The 15,055-nt window shown below is 43.8% G+C and overlaps 1 protein-coding gene across 1 annotated transcript; it reads left to right on the forward strand.

The window, feature by feature from the left end:
• The first annotated feature begins 262 nt into the window (after nt 1–262).
• On the forward strand, nt 263–1,526 carry LOC149304690 (C-X-C chemokine receptor type 3-2-like). The gene has a single exon (XM_089479099.1). It carries the CDS (start codon nt 263–265, stop codon nt 1,358–1,360), a length of 1,098 nt encoding a protein of 365 aa, XP_089335225.1. The 3' UTR covers nt 1,361–1,526.
• The last annotated feature ends 13,529 nt before the right edge of the window (nt 1,527–15,055 follow it).

Below are 15,055 nucleotides of genomic sequence, written 5' to 3' on the forward strand. Positions count from 1 at the left end.
ACTCTCACCGAATTTACACCGGCTTCATCTACAATGATCTACTCTGCCTGGGCCCACAATGATCTACTCTGGTTGGGTCTAGACCAGTGGTTCCCAAACGTTGTTCCTCAGTTCTCAGAAGCCACAGCCAGGTCAGGAATCCTGGGAGCTGAAGTCCAAAAAACCTGTAGGACCAAACTTTGGGATCCACTGATTGACTAGACTTCTCTGAATGATAGGATTCAGACCTGGGAGGTGTCACCCCAGAAAGTAACTTCCCCAAATGGTCCAGCTTTGCCCACAGACTCCCCATGACCTGCCTTGCATTTCTCCTTCCCAGTTTCCAACCGGTTACCCTGAGATCGACCCGAATGCTGCTCCCTGCACTCAGACCGAGGTCGGCGCCTTCGCCCGCTACTTCGGCCCAGCCGTCTTCTCCGTGGCCTTCGTGGTGGGGCTGGTTGGCAATGGGCTAGTCCTGGCCATCTTGGGGGTCCACCGTTGTCCCTGGCTCTTTGCAGACTGTTACCTCTTCCAGCTGGCCATTGCCGACCTTCTTCTGGTCTTGGCCCTGCCTTTCCGGGCCACACAGTTCACCCAGTCATGGGACTTTGGCGAGTTCCTTTGCAAGCTGGTGGGGGCCCTATCCACTATGAACAGCTATAGCACTGCCTTCCTCCTGGCATGCATTGCTATCGAGCGCTATTTGGCCATTGTCCATGCTGTCCAGCTTGACCGGCGCTTGACACCATCCCACACCTACCTGACCTCTGCTCTGCTGTGGGGCATTTGTGTCGGACTCTCTGCCGTGGAGCTCCATTTTCGTACTGTGTCCTACACCCCACAAGCTGGAACCATCACCTGCCACCTGGGATTCGGTGCCCAGGAAGCCGATTCATGGCGGTTGGGTCTCCGCCTGGTCTCCTTCCTCTTCGGCTTCCTCTTCCCTCTCCTGGTGATGGCATATTGCTACGGTCGGATCATGGCCAAGCTGCGCAAGGCTCGGCTCTTCTGGAGGGTGATGGCCTTGCGTCTGCCGGCGGTGATCCTGGTCCTCTTCGTCCTCTGCTGGGGTCCCTTCCACGGCTTCATCCTTGTGGACAGCTTGCAACGTTTGGGCCACTTGGCCAGAGATTGTGCCCGGGAGAAGATTCTGGACTTTGGCCTCCTCTTCACGGAAAGCTTGGGCCTGGTTCACTGTTGCCTCAACCCCTTGGTTTATGCCTTCGTGGGGGTCAGGTTCAGAAGGGAGCTTTATGGATTGTTCCAGAATTGGGTGCAATGCCAAGGATGCCAAGGACGTTGCCCAAGTCTGGAACAGAGTGGCCAAGCCACGGAGTCTAGTGTCGTCCAAGGCGGGGAATATTCCATTATGATATGAGAACTGCGGCAGAGAGGGAAATCCTAAATAGAGCATCCCATCTCTTCCTAGAACAGAATAGGAACTGCAGAAAGAAAGAATGAGCCCCAAATTTGAAATCCTCAGAGGAGGCCCTGTTGCGTGTACCTATAGTTTATGAAGTCAGGTTGGGTGTACATGTAACACACTCTGTAGCAACAACGCAATTGTGCAACTCCCTGTTCCAGGATGCTCAGCTGGCTCCATCTCTTCTCAGCTTCTGGTACTGTTCTTATGCACAGTCTCCAGTGTTTATTAGTATATTTTATGGTTGGTTCTGGAATATTTAAATAAAATGTTGCAGAGAATATTATTATATGTTTATAAAATCCACAGATTCAAGCATGCATGGTTTAAAAATGTCTTTAAAACAGATGCTTATTTTGCCATTTTATACAAGGGGCACTATTTTATTATGCTGTTTAATGAGACTTGCATATTTGTGGATTTTGGTATCCATGGAAAGGTCCTGGAACCAAAACCCAGCGGATACCAAGGACCCACTGTATCTAGCTCTAATAAAGAGGGTTTTATGGACAAGATTTGTTCAGATATGGTTTTCCCTTGATTTCCTCTGAGGCTGAGAGAGTGACTTGTCACTTGCCCAATGTCACTCCATGATGTTGTGCCTAATTCCAGATTTGAGGATGACTCCAGGTAAGTCTTGGCCATGTTTCTTTAACACTTGCTGGGAAAATTCAGTAGGTGCCAAGGTGAGTTTTATCAGCCAGAGCATCATGATGCCAAGTTTCTGGGAGAGGCACAAGAGCATTACTAGTACAGTCGTTGGCAACCTTAATGCCACACAGTGTAACAGTGTTGGCAACTATAACACGCCCAAATGGAAGCGAATGAAGAGCAAGCCTCATCCCTTCTCTCCTTGCGTCTTAATCACAGTTGTGGGAAGAAAGTAAGAGGCAGGGTTCCAGCCTTGCAAGACGTTGTTACAAAACAGTAAAGAACATGTGCAACCCTCCTCGGCCTTACAGGAATTACCTTGCTGACAATTTCCTGCCTTTGTGGAAGGAAGCCGATTTGCAGGCAGCAGGTTGCACCTTGTGTGGATGATTCCCTGCGGTTTGTGAGGCACCGGCTTCAAACCACTTGTGACTTATCGCCCGAATGAGTTCAAAGGGCAAAAGCTGCTTGCATTGCATTAACTCAGCAGAAAGGAGAGGAGGAAGCAGAGTCTACCCCTTTCCAATGCATTCAGGCAAAAGCAAGCTGCTGCAGCCTCTCTTAGTTTGTGTGTCCTCCCTCATTTGTAACTTTTGCCATTTTGCCAACTTTTGCCATGTCCCAGTTTTCATCTGTGAAACCTTGGAGGGTATCCACTTCTGCTCGTGCAACTTTCCAGCGTGGAGCACACGTCTGTGGCCTTTTAGTGGCTGGAGAAGGGCATGAGATGCCTGGACAGCATTGGGTTGGACATTTGTCGCAGTGAGGAAAGAGCAGCGATTGCTCTCCCAGACCCCAGTGACTGCCCTTATTTCTATCTGGGAAAATGTATATCCTAAACATAGAACCGTATGGCTGGAAGAGACCCCAAGGGCCCTGATCCAGTCCAACTCCATTCTGCCATGCAGCAACTCTCAATCAAAACATCCCCAAGAGATGGCCATCCAGCCCCTGTCTCTATTGCAGTGGTCTCCCAACTCTGCTCTTTAAGGGGTTTTGGACTCCAGCTAGCAGAATCCCAAACTATTGGCTGACCTGGCCAAGGCTTCTGGGAGCTGAAGTCCAAAACCCCTGAAAAGAGCACGGCTTGGAGACCACTGAATAATGGATATTGCTTGCCCATAGAGATTCATTGGAGATTGCTTGCCCATAGGAAATAATGGGGATTGCTTGCCCATAGAGATTCATTGGAGATTGATTGCCCATAGGAAATAATGGGGATTGCTTGCCCATAGGAAATAATGGGGATTTGTTGCCCATAGAGATTCATGGGAGATTGCTTGCCCTTTGGGAAACATAGTATTGACCTTCCCATAGGGAAAGAGAAGAAATTGCTTGCCCGTAGGAAATAATGAGAATTGCTTGCCCATAGAGAATCATTGGAGATTGCTTGCCCTTTGGGAAACATAGTACAGTGGTACCCCGGGATACGAATGCGCCGCCTTACGAAATTTCCGGGTTACGAAAAAAATCCATTTAAAAACATTTTTCCGGGTTACGAAGGTTATTTCGGGTTACGAACAAAAATTTGGTGCTTTTCGGCGCGATTTCACACGGAATCGCGGCTTTCGCTATTAGCGCCTATGGGCATTTCGGCTAGCGAAAGTTTCCGGGTTACGAAAGCGGCGGCGGAACGAATTAATTTCGTAACCCGGGGTACCACTGTATTTACCTGACCATAAGGAAAGATAAGAAATTGCTTGCCCATAGGAAATAATGGGGATTGCTTGCCCATAGAGAATCCTGGGAGATTGCTTGACCATAGGAAATAATGGAGATTGCTTGCCCATAGAGATTCATTGGAGATTGTTTGCCCATACAGATTCATTGGGGATTGCTTGCCCATAGAGAAGCATTGGAGATTGCTTGCCCATAGGAAATAATGGAGATTGCTTGCCCATAGAGAATCATTGGAGATTGCTTGCCCATAGGAAATAATGGAGATTGCTTGCCCATAGAGATTCATTGGAGATTGCTGGCCCATAGGAAATAATGGAGATTGCTTGCCCATAGAGAATCATTGGAGATTGCTTGCCCATAGGAAATAATGGAGATTGCTTGCCCATAGAGATTCATTGGAGATTGCTTGCCCATAGAGAAGCATTGGAGATTGCTCGCCCATAGGAAATAATGGGGATTGCTTGCCCATAGAGATTCATTGGAGATTGCTTGCCCTTTGGGAAACATAGTATTTACCTGACCAAAGGGAAACATAAGAAATTGCTTGCCCATAGGAAATAATGGGGATTTCTTGGCCATAGAGATTCATGGGAGATTGCTTGCCCTTTGGGAAACATAGTATTTACCTGCCCATAGGGAAAGAGAAGAAATTGCTTGCTCATAGGAAATAATGGGGATTGCTTGCCCATAGAGAATCATTGGAGATTGCTTGCCCATAGGAAATAATGGAGATTGCTTGCCCATAGAGATTCATTGGAGATTGCTTGCCCTTTGGGAAACATAGTATTTACCTGACAATAGGGAAACATAAGAAATTGCTTGTCCATAGGAAATAATGGGGATTTCCTGCCCATAGAGATTCATGGGAGATTTCTTGCGCTTTGGGAAACATAGTATTTACCTGCCCATAGGGAAAGAGAAGAAATTGCTTGCCCATATGAAATAATTGTGATTGCTTACCCATAGAGAATCATTGGAGATTGCTTGCCCTTTGGGAAACATAGTATTTACCTGACCATAAGGAAAAATAAGAAATTGCTTGCCCATAGGAAATAATGGGGATTGCTTGCCCACCGAGAATCATTGGAGATTGCTTGCCCATAGAGATTCATTGGGGATTGCTTGCCCATAGGAAATAATGGAGATTGCTTGCCCATAGAGATTCATTGGAGATTGCTTGCCCATAGGAAATAATGGAGATTGCTTGCCCATAGAGATTCATTGGAGATTGCTTGCCCATAGAGAAGCATTGGAGATTGCTCGCCCATAGGAAATAATGGGGATTGCTTGCCCATAGAGATTCATGGGAGATTGCTTGCCCTTTGAGAAACATAGTATTTACCTGCCCATAGGGAAAGAGAAGAAATTGCTTGCCCATAGGAGATAATGTGGATTGCTTGCCCATAGAGAATCATTGGAGATTACTTGCCCATAGAGATTCATGGGAGATTGCTTGCCCTTTGGGAAACATAGTATTTACCTGCCCTTAGGGAAAGAGAAGAAATTGCTTGCCCATAGGAAATAATGGAGATTGCTTGCCCATAGAGAATCATTGGAGATTGCTTGCCCATAGGAAATAATGGAGATTGCTTGCCCATAGAGATTCATTGGAGATTGCTTGCCCACAGAGAAGCATTGGAGATTGCTTGCCCATAGAGATTCATTGGAAATTGCCTGAACTTTGGGAAACATAGTATTTACCTGACCATAGGGAAACATAAGAAATTGCTTGCCCATACGAAATAATCGGGATTGCTTGCCCACCGAGAATCATTGGAGATTGCTTGCCCTTTGGGAAACATAGTATTTACCTGACCAAAGGGAAACATAAGAAATTGCTTGCCCATAGGAAATAATGGGGATTTCTTGGCCATAGAGATTCATGGGAGATTGCTTGCCCTTTGGGAAACATAGTATTTACCTGCCCATAGGGAAAGAGAAGAAATTGCTTGCTCATAGGAAATAATGGGGATTGCTTGCCCATAGAGAATCATTGGAGATTGCTTGCCCATAGGAAATAATGGAGATTGCTTGCCCATAGAGATTCATTGGAGATTGCTTGCCCTTTGGGAAACATAGTATTTACCTGACAATAGGGAAACATAAGAAATTGCTTGTCCATAGGAAATAATGGGGATTTCCTGCCCATAGAGATTCATGGGAGATTTCTTGCGCTTTGGGAAACATAGTATTTACCTGCCCATAGGGAAAGAGAAGAAATTGCTTGCCCATATGAAATAATTGTGATTGCTTACCCATAGAGAATCATTGGAGATTGCTTGCCCTTTGGGAAACATAGTATTTACCTGACCATAAGGAAAAATAAGAAATTGCTTGCCCATAGGAAATAATGGGGATTGCTTGCCCACCGAGAATCATTGGAGATTGCTTGCCCATAGAGATTCATTGGGGATTGCTTGCCCATAGGAAATAATGGAGATTGCTTGCCCATAGAGATTCATTGGAGATTGCTTGCCCATAGGAAATAATGGAGATTGCTTGCCCATAGAGATTCATTGGAGATTGCTTGCCCATAGAGAAGCATTGGAGATTGCTCGCCCATAGGAAATAATGGGGATTGCTTGCCCATAGAGATTCATGGGAGATTGCTTGCCCTTTGAGAAACATAGTATTTACCTGCCCATAGGGAAAGAGAAGAAATTGCTTGCCCATAGGAGATAATGTGGATTGCTTGCCCATAGAGAATCATTGGAGATTACTTGCCCATAGAGATTCATGGGAGATTGCTTGCCCTTTGGGAAACATAGTATTTACCTGCCCTTAGGGAAAGAGAAGAAATTGCTTGCCCATAGGAAATAATGGAGATTGCTTGCCCATAGAGAATCATTGGAGATTGCTTGCCCATAGGAAATAATGGAGATTGCTTGCCCATAGAGATTCATTGGAGATTGCTTGCCCACAGAGAAGCATTGGAGATTGCTTGCCCATAGAGATTCATTGGAAATTGCCTGAACTTTGGGAAACATAGTATTTACCTGACCATAGGGAAACATAAGAAATTGCTTGCCCATACGAAATAATCGGGATTGCTTGCCCACCGAGAATCATTGGAGATTGCTTGCCCATAGGAAATAATGGAGATTGCTTGCCCATAGAGATTCATTGGAGATTGCTTGCCCTTTGGGAAACATAGTATTTACCTGACCATAGGGAAACATAAGAAATTGCTTGCCCATAGGAAATAATGGGGATTTCTTGCCCATAGAGATTCATGGGAGATTGCTTGCCCTTTGGGAAACATAGTATTTACCTCCCCATAGGGAAAGAGAAGAAATTGCTTGCCCATAGGAAATAATGGGCATTGCTTGCCCTTAGGAAATAATGAAGATTGCTTGCCCATAGAGAATCATTGGAGATTGCTTCCCATAGGAAATAGTGGAGATTGCTTGCCCTTAGAGATTCATTGGAGATTGCTTGCCCTTAGGAAATAATGGAGATTGCTTGCCCATAGAGAATCATTGGAGATTGCTTGGCCTTAGGAAATAATGGGCATTGCTTGCCCACAGAGAATCATTGGAGATTGCTTCCCATAGGAAATAGTGGAGATTGCTTGCCCTTAGAGATTCATTGGAGATTGCTTGCCCTTAGGAAATAATGGAGATTGCTTGCCCATAGAGAATCATTGGAGATTGCTTGCCCATAGGAAATAATGGAGATTGCTTGCCCATAGAGAATCATTGGAGATTGCTTGCCCATAGGAAATAATGGATATTGCTTGCCCATAGAGAAGCATTGGAGATTGCTCGCCCATAGGAAATACAGTGGTACCCCGGGATACGAATTGACCGCGTTACGAAATTTCCGGGGTACGAAAAAGTTAGATTTAAAAAAACTGTTCCGGGTTACGAAATTAATTTCGGGTTACGAAATTAATTTCGGCGCGAAATTCAAATCGGAAGCGCGGCTAGCGGCTTTCCAGCGGCTTTTCGGGTTGCGAAATGTATCGGGTTACGAACAGCGCCGCGGAACGAATTAATTTCGTAACCCGAGGTAGCACTGTAATGGGGATTGCTTGCCCATAGAGATTCATTGGAAATTGCTTGCCCTTTGGGAAACATAGTATTTACCTGACCAAAGGGAAACATAAGAAATTGCTTGCCCATAGGAAATAATGGGGATTTCATGCCCATAGAGATTCATGGGATATTGCTTGCGCTTTGGGAAACACAGTACAGTATTTACCTGCCCATAGGGAAAGAGAAGAAATTGCTTGCCCATAGGAAATAATGGGGATTGCTTGCCCATAGAGAATCATAGGAGATTGTTTGCCCATAGAAAATAATGGAGATTGCTTGTCCATAGAGATTCATTGGAGATTGCTTGCCCTTTGGGAAACATAGTATTTACCTGACCATAGGGAAAGAGAAGAAATTGCTTGCCCTTAGGAAATAATGGAGATTTCTTGCCCATAGAGATTCATTGGAGATTGCTCGCCCATAGGAAATACAGTGGTACCCCGGGATACGAATTCACCGTGTTACGAATTTTCCGGGGTACGAAAAAGTTAGATTTAAAAAAACTGTTCCGGGTTACGAAGGATTTTTCGGGTTACGAAAATCTTTTCGGCCCGTTTCGGCGCGAAATTCAAAGCGCGGCTAGCGGCTAGCGGCTTTCCAGCGGCTTTTCGGGTTGCAAAATGTATCGGGTTATGAACGGCGCCGCGGAACGAATTAAATTCGTAACCCGAGGTAGCACTGTAATGGGGATTGCTTGCCCATAGAGATTCATTGGAAATTGCTTGCCCTTTGGGAAACATAGTATTTACCTGACCAAAGGGAAACATAAGAAATTGCTTGCCCATAGGAAATAATGGGGATTTCTTGCCCATAGAGATTCATGGGAGATTGCTTGCCCTTTGGGAAACATAGTATTTACCTGCCCATAGGGAAAGAGAAGAAATTGCTTGCCCATAGGAAATAATGGGGATTGCTTGCCCATAGAGAATCATTGGAGATTGCTTGCCCATAGGAAATAATGGAGATTGCTTGCCCATAGAGAATCATTGGAGATTGCTTGCCCATAGGAAATAATGGGGATTGCTTGCCCATAGAGAATCATTGGAGATTGCTTGCCCATAGGAAATAATGGGGATTGCTTGCCCATAGAGAATCATTGGAGATTCCTTGCCCATAGGAAATAATGGAGATTGCTTGCCCATAGAGAATCATTGGAGATTGCTTGCCCATAGGAAATAATGGAGATTGCTTGCCCATAGAGATTCATTGGAGATTGCTTGCCCATAGAGAAGCATTGGAGATTGCTCGCCCATAGGAAATAATGGGGATTGCTTGCCCATAGAGATTCATTGGAGATTGCTTGCCCTTTGGGAAACATAGTATTTACCTGACCAAAGGGAAACATAAGAAATTGCTTGCCCATAGGAAATAATGGGGATTTCTTGGCCATAGAGATTCATGGGAGATTGCTTGCCCTTTGGGAAACATAGTATTTACCTGCCCATAGGGAAAGAGAAGAAATTGCTTGCTCATAGGAAATAATGGGGATTGCTTGCCCATAGAGAATCATTGGAGATTGCTTGCCCATAGGAAATAATGGAGATTGCTTGCCCATAGAGATTCATTGGAGATTGCTTGCCCTTTGGGAAACATAGTATTTACCTGACAATAGGGAAACATAAGAAATTGCTTGTCCATAGGAAATAATGGGGATTTCTTGCCCATAGAGATTCATGGGAGATTTCTTGCGCTTTGGGAAACATAGTATTTACCTGCCCATAGGGAAAGAGAAGAAATTGCTTGCCCATATGAAATAATTGTGATTGCTTACCCATAGAGAATCATTGGAGATTGCTTGCCCTTTGGGAAACATAGTATTTACCTGACCATAAGGAAAGATAAGAAATTGCTTGCCCATAGGAAATAATGGGGATTGCTTGCCCACCGAGAATCATTGGAGATTGCTTGCCCATAGAGATTCATTGGGGATTGCTTGCCCATAGGAAATAATGGAGATTGCTTGCCCATAGAGATTCATTGGAGATTGCTTGCCCATAGGAAATAATGGAGATTGCTTGCCCATAGAGATTCATTGGAGATTGCTTGCCCATAGAGAAGCATTGGAGATTGCTCGCCCATAGGAAATAATGGGGATTGCTTGCCCATAGAGATTCATTGGAAATTGCTTGCCCTTTGGGAAACATAGTATTCACCTGACCAAAGGGAAACATAAGAAATTGCTTGCCCATAGGAAATAATGGGGATTTCTTGCCCATAGAGATTCATGGGAGATTGCTTGCCCTTTGGGAAACATAGTATTTACCTGCCCATAGGGAAAGAGAAGAAATTGCTTGCCCTTAGGAAATAATGGAGATTTCTTGCCCATAGAGATTCATTGGAGATTGCTTGCCCATAGAGATTCATTGGAGATTGCTTGCCCTTTGGGAAACATAGTATTTACCTGACCATAGGGAAACATAAGAAATTGCTTGCCCATAGGAAATAATGGGGATTTCTTGCCCATAGAGATTCATGGGAGATTGCTTGCCCTTTGGGAAACATAGTATTTACCTCCCCATAGGGAAAGAGAAGAAATTGCTTGCCCATAGGAAATAATGGGCATTGCTTGCCCACAGAGAATCATTGGAGATTGCTTCCCATAGGAAATAGTGGAGATTGCTTGCCCTTAGAGATTCATTGGAGATTGCTTGCCCTTAGGAAATAATGGAGATTGCTTGCCCAGAGAGAATCATTGGAGACTGCTTGCCCTTAGGAAATAATGGGCATTGCTTGCCCACAGAGAATCATTGGAGATTGCTTCCCATAGGAAATAGTGGAGATTGCTTGCCCATAGAGAATCATTGGAGATTGCTTGCCCATAGGAAATAATGGAGATTGCTTGCCCATAGAGAATCATTGGAGATTGCTTGCCCATAGGAAATAATGGAGATTGCTTGCCCATAGAGAATCATTGGAGATTGCTTGCCCATAGGAAATAATGGAGATTGCTTGCCCATAGAGAATCATTGGAGATTGCTTGCCCATAGGAAATAATGGAGATTGCTTGCCCATAGAGAATCATTGGAGATTGCTTGCCCATAGGAAATAATGGATATTGCTTGCCCATAGAGAAGCATTGGAGATTGCTCGCCCATAGGAAATACAGTGGTACCCCGGGATACGAATTGACCGCGTTACGAAATTTCCGGGGTACGAAAAAGTTAGATTTAAAAAAACTGTTCCGGGTTACGAAATTAATTTCGGGTTACGAAATTAATTTCGGCGCGAAATTCAAATCGGAAGCGCGGCTAGCGGCTTTCCAGCGGCTTTTCGGGTTGCGAAATGTATCGGGTTACGAACAGCGCCGCGGAACGAATTAATTTCGTAACCCGAGGTAGCACTGTAATGGGGATTGCTTGCCCATAGAGATTCATTGGAAATTGCTTGCCCTTTGGGAAACATAGTATTTACCTGACCAAAGGGAAACATAAGAAATTGCTTGCCCATAGGAAATAATGGGGATTTCATGCCCATAGAGATTCATGGGATATTGCTTGCGCTTTGGGAAACACAGTATTTACCTGCCCATAGGGAAAGAGAAGAAATTGCTTGCCCATAGGAAATAATGGGGATTGCTTGCCCATAGAGAATCATAGGAGATTGTTTGCCCATAGGAAATAATGGAGATTGCTTGTCCATAGAGATTCATTGGAGATTGCTTGCCCTTTGGGAAACATAGTATTTACCTGACCATAGGGAAAGAGAAGAAATTGCTTGCCCATAGGAAATAATGGGGATTTCTTGCCCATAGAGATTCATGGGAGATTGCTTGCCCTTTGAGAAACATAGTATTTACCTGCGCATAGGGAAAGAGAAGAAATTGCTTGCCCATAGGAAATAATGGGGATTGCTTGCCCATACAGAATCATTGGAGATTGCTTGCCCTTTGGGAAACATAGTATTTACCTGACCATAAGGAAAGATAAGAAATTGCTTGTCCATAGGAAATAATGGGGATTTCTTGCCCACAGAGATTCATGGGAGATTTCTTGCGCTTTGGGAAACATAGTATTTACCTGCCCATAGGGAAAGAGAAGAAATTGCTTGCCCATATGAAATAATTGTGATTGTTTACCCATAGAGAATCATTGGAGATTGCTTGCCCTTTGGGAAACATAGTATTTACCTGACCATAAGGAAAGATAAGAAATTGCTTGCCCATACGAAATAATGGGGATTGCTTGCCCACCGAGATTCATTGGAGATTGTTTGCCCATAGGAAATAATGGAGATTGCTTGCCCATAGAGATTCATTGGAGATTGCTTGCCCTTTGGGAAACATAGTATTTACCTTACCATAGGGAAACATAAGAAATTGCTTGCCCATAGGAAATAATGGGGATTTCTTGCCCATAGAGATTCATTGGAGATTGCTTGCCCTTTGGGAAACACAGTATTTACATGACCATAGGGAAATATAGGAAATTGCTTACCCATAGGAAATAATGGGGATTTCTTGCCCATAGAGAATCATGGGAGATTGCTTGCCCTTTGGGAAACATAATATTTACCTATCCATAAGGAAAGATAAGAAATTGCTTGCCCATAGGAAATAATGGGGATTGCTTGCCCACAGAGAATCATTGGAGATTGCTTGCCCATAGGAAATAATGGGGATTGCTTGCCCACAGAGAATCATTGGAGTTTGCTTGCCCATAGAGATTCATTGGAGATTGCTTGCCCTTAGGAAATAATGGAGATTGCTTGCCCATAGAGATTTATTGGAGATTGCTTGCCCATAGAGAATCATTGGAGATTGCTTGCCCTTAGGAAATAATGGAGATTGCTTGCCCATAGAGAATCATTGGAGATTGCTTGCCCATAGGAAATAATCGAGATTGCTTGCCCATAGAGAATCATTGGAGATTGCTTGCCCATAGGAAATAATGGAGATTGCTTGCCCATAGAGATTTATTGGAGATTGCTTGCCCATAGAGAAGCATTGGAGATTGCTCGCCCATAGGAAATAATGGGGATTGCTTGCCCATAGAGATTCATTGGAAATTACTTGCCCTTTGGGAAACATAGTATTCACCTGACCAAAGGGAAACATAAGAAATTGCTTGCCCATAGGAAATAATGGGGATTTCTTGCCCATAGTGATTCATGGGAGATTGCTTGCCCTTTGGGAAACATAGTATTTACCTGCCCATAGGGAAAGAGAAGAAATTGCTTGCCCTTAGGAAATAATGGAGATTTCTTGCCCATAGAGATTCATTGGAGATTGCTCGCCCATAGGAAATAATGGAGATTGCTTGCCCATAGAGAATCATTGGAGATTCCTTGCCCATAGGAAATAATGGAGATTGCTTGCCCATAGAGATTCATTGGGGATTGCTTGCCCATAGAGATTCATTGGAGATTGTTTGCCCATAGGAAATAAAGGAGATTGCTTGCCCATAGAGATTCATTGGAGATTGCTTGCCATTTGGGAAACCTAGTATTTACCTGACCATAGGGAAAGAGAAGAAATTGCTTGCCCATAGGAAATAATGGGGATTGCTTGCCCATAGAGAATAATTGGAGATTGCTTGCCCTTTGAGAAACATAGTATTTACCTGACCATAAGGAAAGATAAGAAATTGCTTGTCCATAGGAAATAAGGGGGATTTCTTGCCCATAGAGATTCATGGGAGATTTCTTGCACTTTGGGAAACATAGTATTTACCTGCCCATAGGGAAAGAGAAGAAATTGCTTGCCCATATGAAATAATTGTGATTGTTTACCCATAGAGAATCATTGGAGATTGCTTGCCCTTTGGGAAACATAGTATTTACCTGACCATAAGGAAAGATAAGAAATTGCTTGCCCATAGGAAATAATGGGGATTGCTTGCCCACCGAGAATCATTGGAGATTGCTTGCCCATAGGAAATAATGGAGATTGCTTGCCCATAGAGATTCATTGGAGATTGCTTGCCCTTTGGGAAACATAGTATTTACCTTACCATAGGGAAACATAAGAAATTGCTTGCCCATAGGAAATAATGGGGATTTCTTGCCCATCGAGATTCATTGGAGATTGCTTGCCCATAGGAAATAATGGAGATTGCTTGCCCTTAGAGAATCATTGGAGATTGCTTGCCCATAGGAAATAATGGAGATTGCTTGCCCATAGAGAATCATTGGAGATTGCTTGCCCATAGGAAATAATGGAGATTGCTTGCCTATAGAGATTCATTGGAGATTGCTTGCCCATAGAGAATCATTGGAGATTGCTTGCCGATAGGAAGTAATGGAGATTGCTTGCCCATAGAGAATCATTGGAGATTGCTTGCCCATAGGAAATAATGGAGATTGCTTGCCCTTAGAGAATCATTGGAGATTGCTTGCCCATAGGAAATAATGGAGATTGCTTGCCTATAGAGATTCATTGGAGATTGCTTGCCCATAGAGAATCATTGGAGATTGCTTGCCCATAGGAAGTAATGGAGATTGCTTGCCCATAGAGAATCATTGGAGATTGCTTGCACATAGGAAATAATGGAGATTGCTTGCCCATAGAGAATCATTGGAAATTGCTTGAACTTTGGGAAACATAGTATTTACCTGACCATAGGGAAACATAAGAAATTGCTTGCCCATAGGAAATAATGGGGATTTCTTGCCCAGAGATTCATGGGAGATTGCTTGCCTTTTGGGAAACATAGTATTTACCTGACCATAGGGAAAGAGAAGAAATTGCTTGCCCATACGAAATATTCGGGATTGCTTGCACACCGAGAATCATTGGAGATTGCTTGCCCATAGGAAATAATGGAGATTGCTTGCCCATAGAGATTCATTGGAGATTGCTTGCCCTTTGGGAAACATAGTATTTACCTGACCATAGGGAAACATAAGAAATTGCTTGCCCATAGGAAATAATGGGGATTTCTTGCCCATAGAGATTCATGGCAGATTGCTTGCCCTTTGGGAAACATAGTATTTACCTCCACATAGGGAAAGAGAAGAAATTGCTTGCCCATAGGAAATAATGGGGATTGCTTGCCCATAGAGATTCATTGGAGATTGCTTGCCCATAGGAAATAATGGCGATTGCTTGCCCATAGAGAATCATTGGAGATTGCTTGCGCATAGGAAATAATGGCGATTGCTTGCCCATAGAGAATCATTGGAGATTGCTTGCCCATAGGAAATAATGGAGATTGCTTGCCCTTTGGGAAACATAGTATTTACCTCCCCATAGGGAAAGAGAAGAAATTGCTTGCCCATAGGAAATAATGGCGATTGCTTGCCCATAGAGAATCATTGGAGATTGCTTGCCCATAGGAAATAATGG

This window comes from Sceloporus occidentalis, unplaced genomic scaffold (assembly GCF_023333645.1).
Source record: "Sceloporus occidentalis isolate IW3139 unplaced genomic scaffold, rSceOcc1.0.p SCAF_13, whole genome shotgun sequence".
Classification (NCBI taxonomy): Eukaryota; Metazoa; Chordata; class Lepidosauria; order Squamata; family Phrynosomatidae; genus Sceloporus; species Sceloporus occidentalis.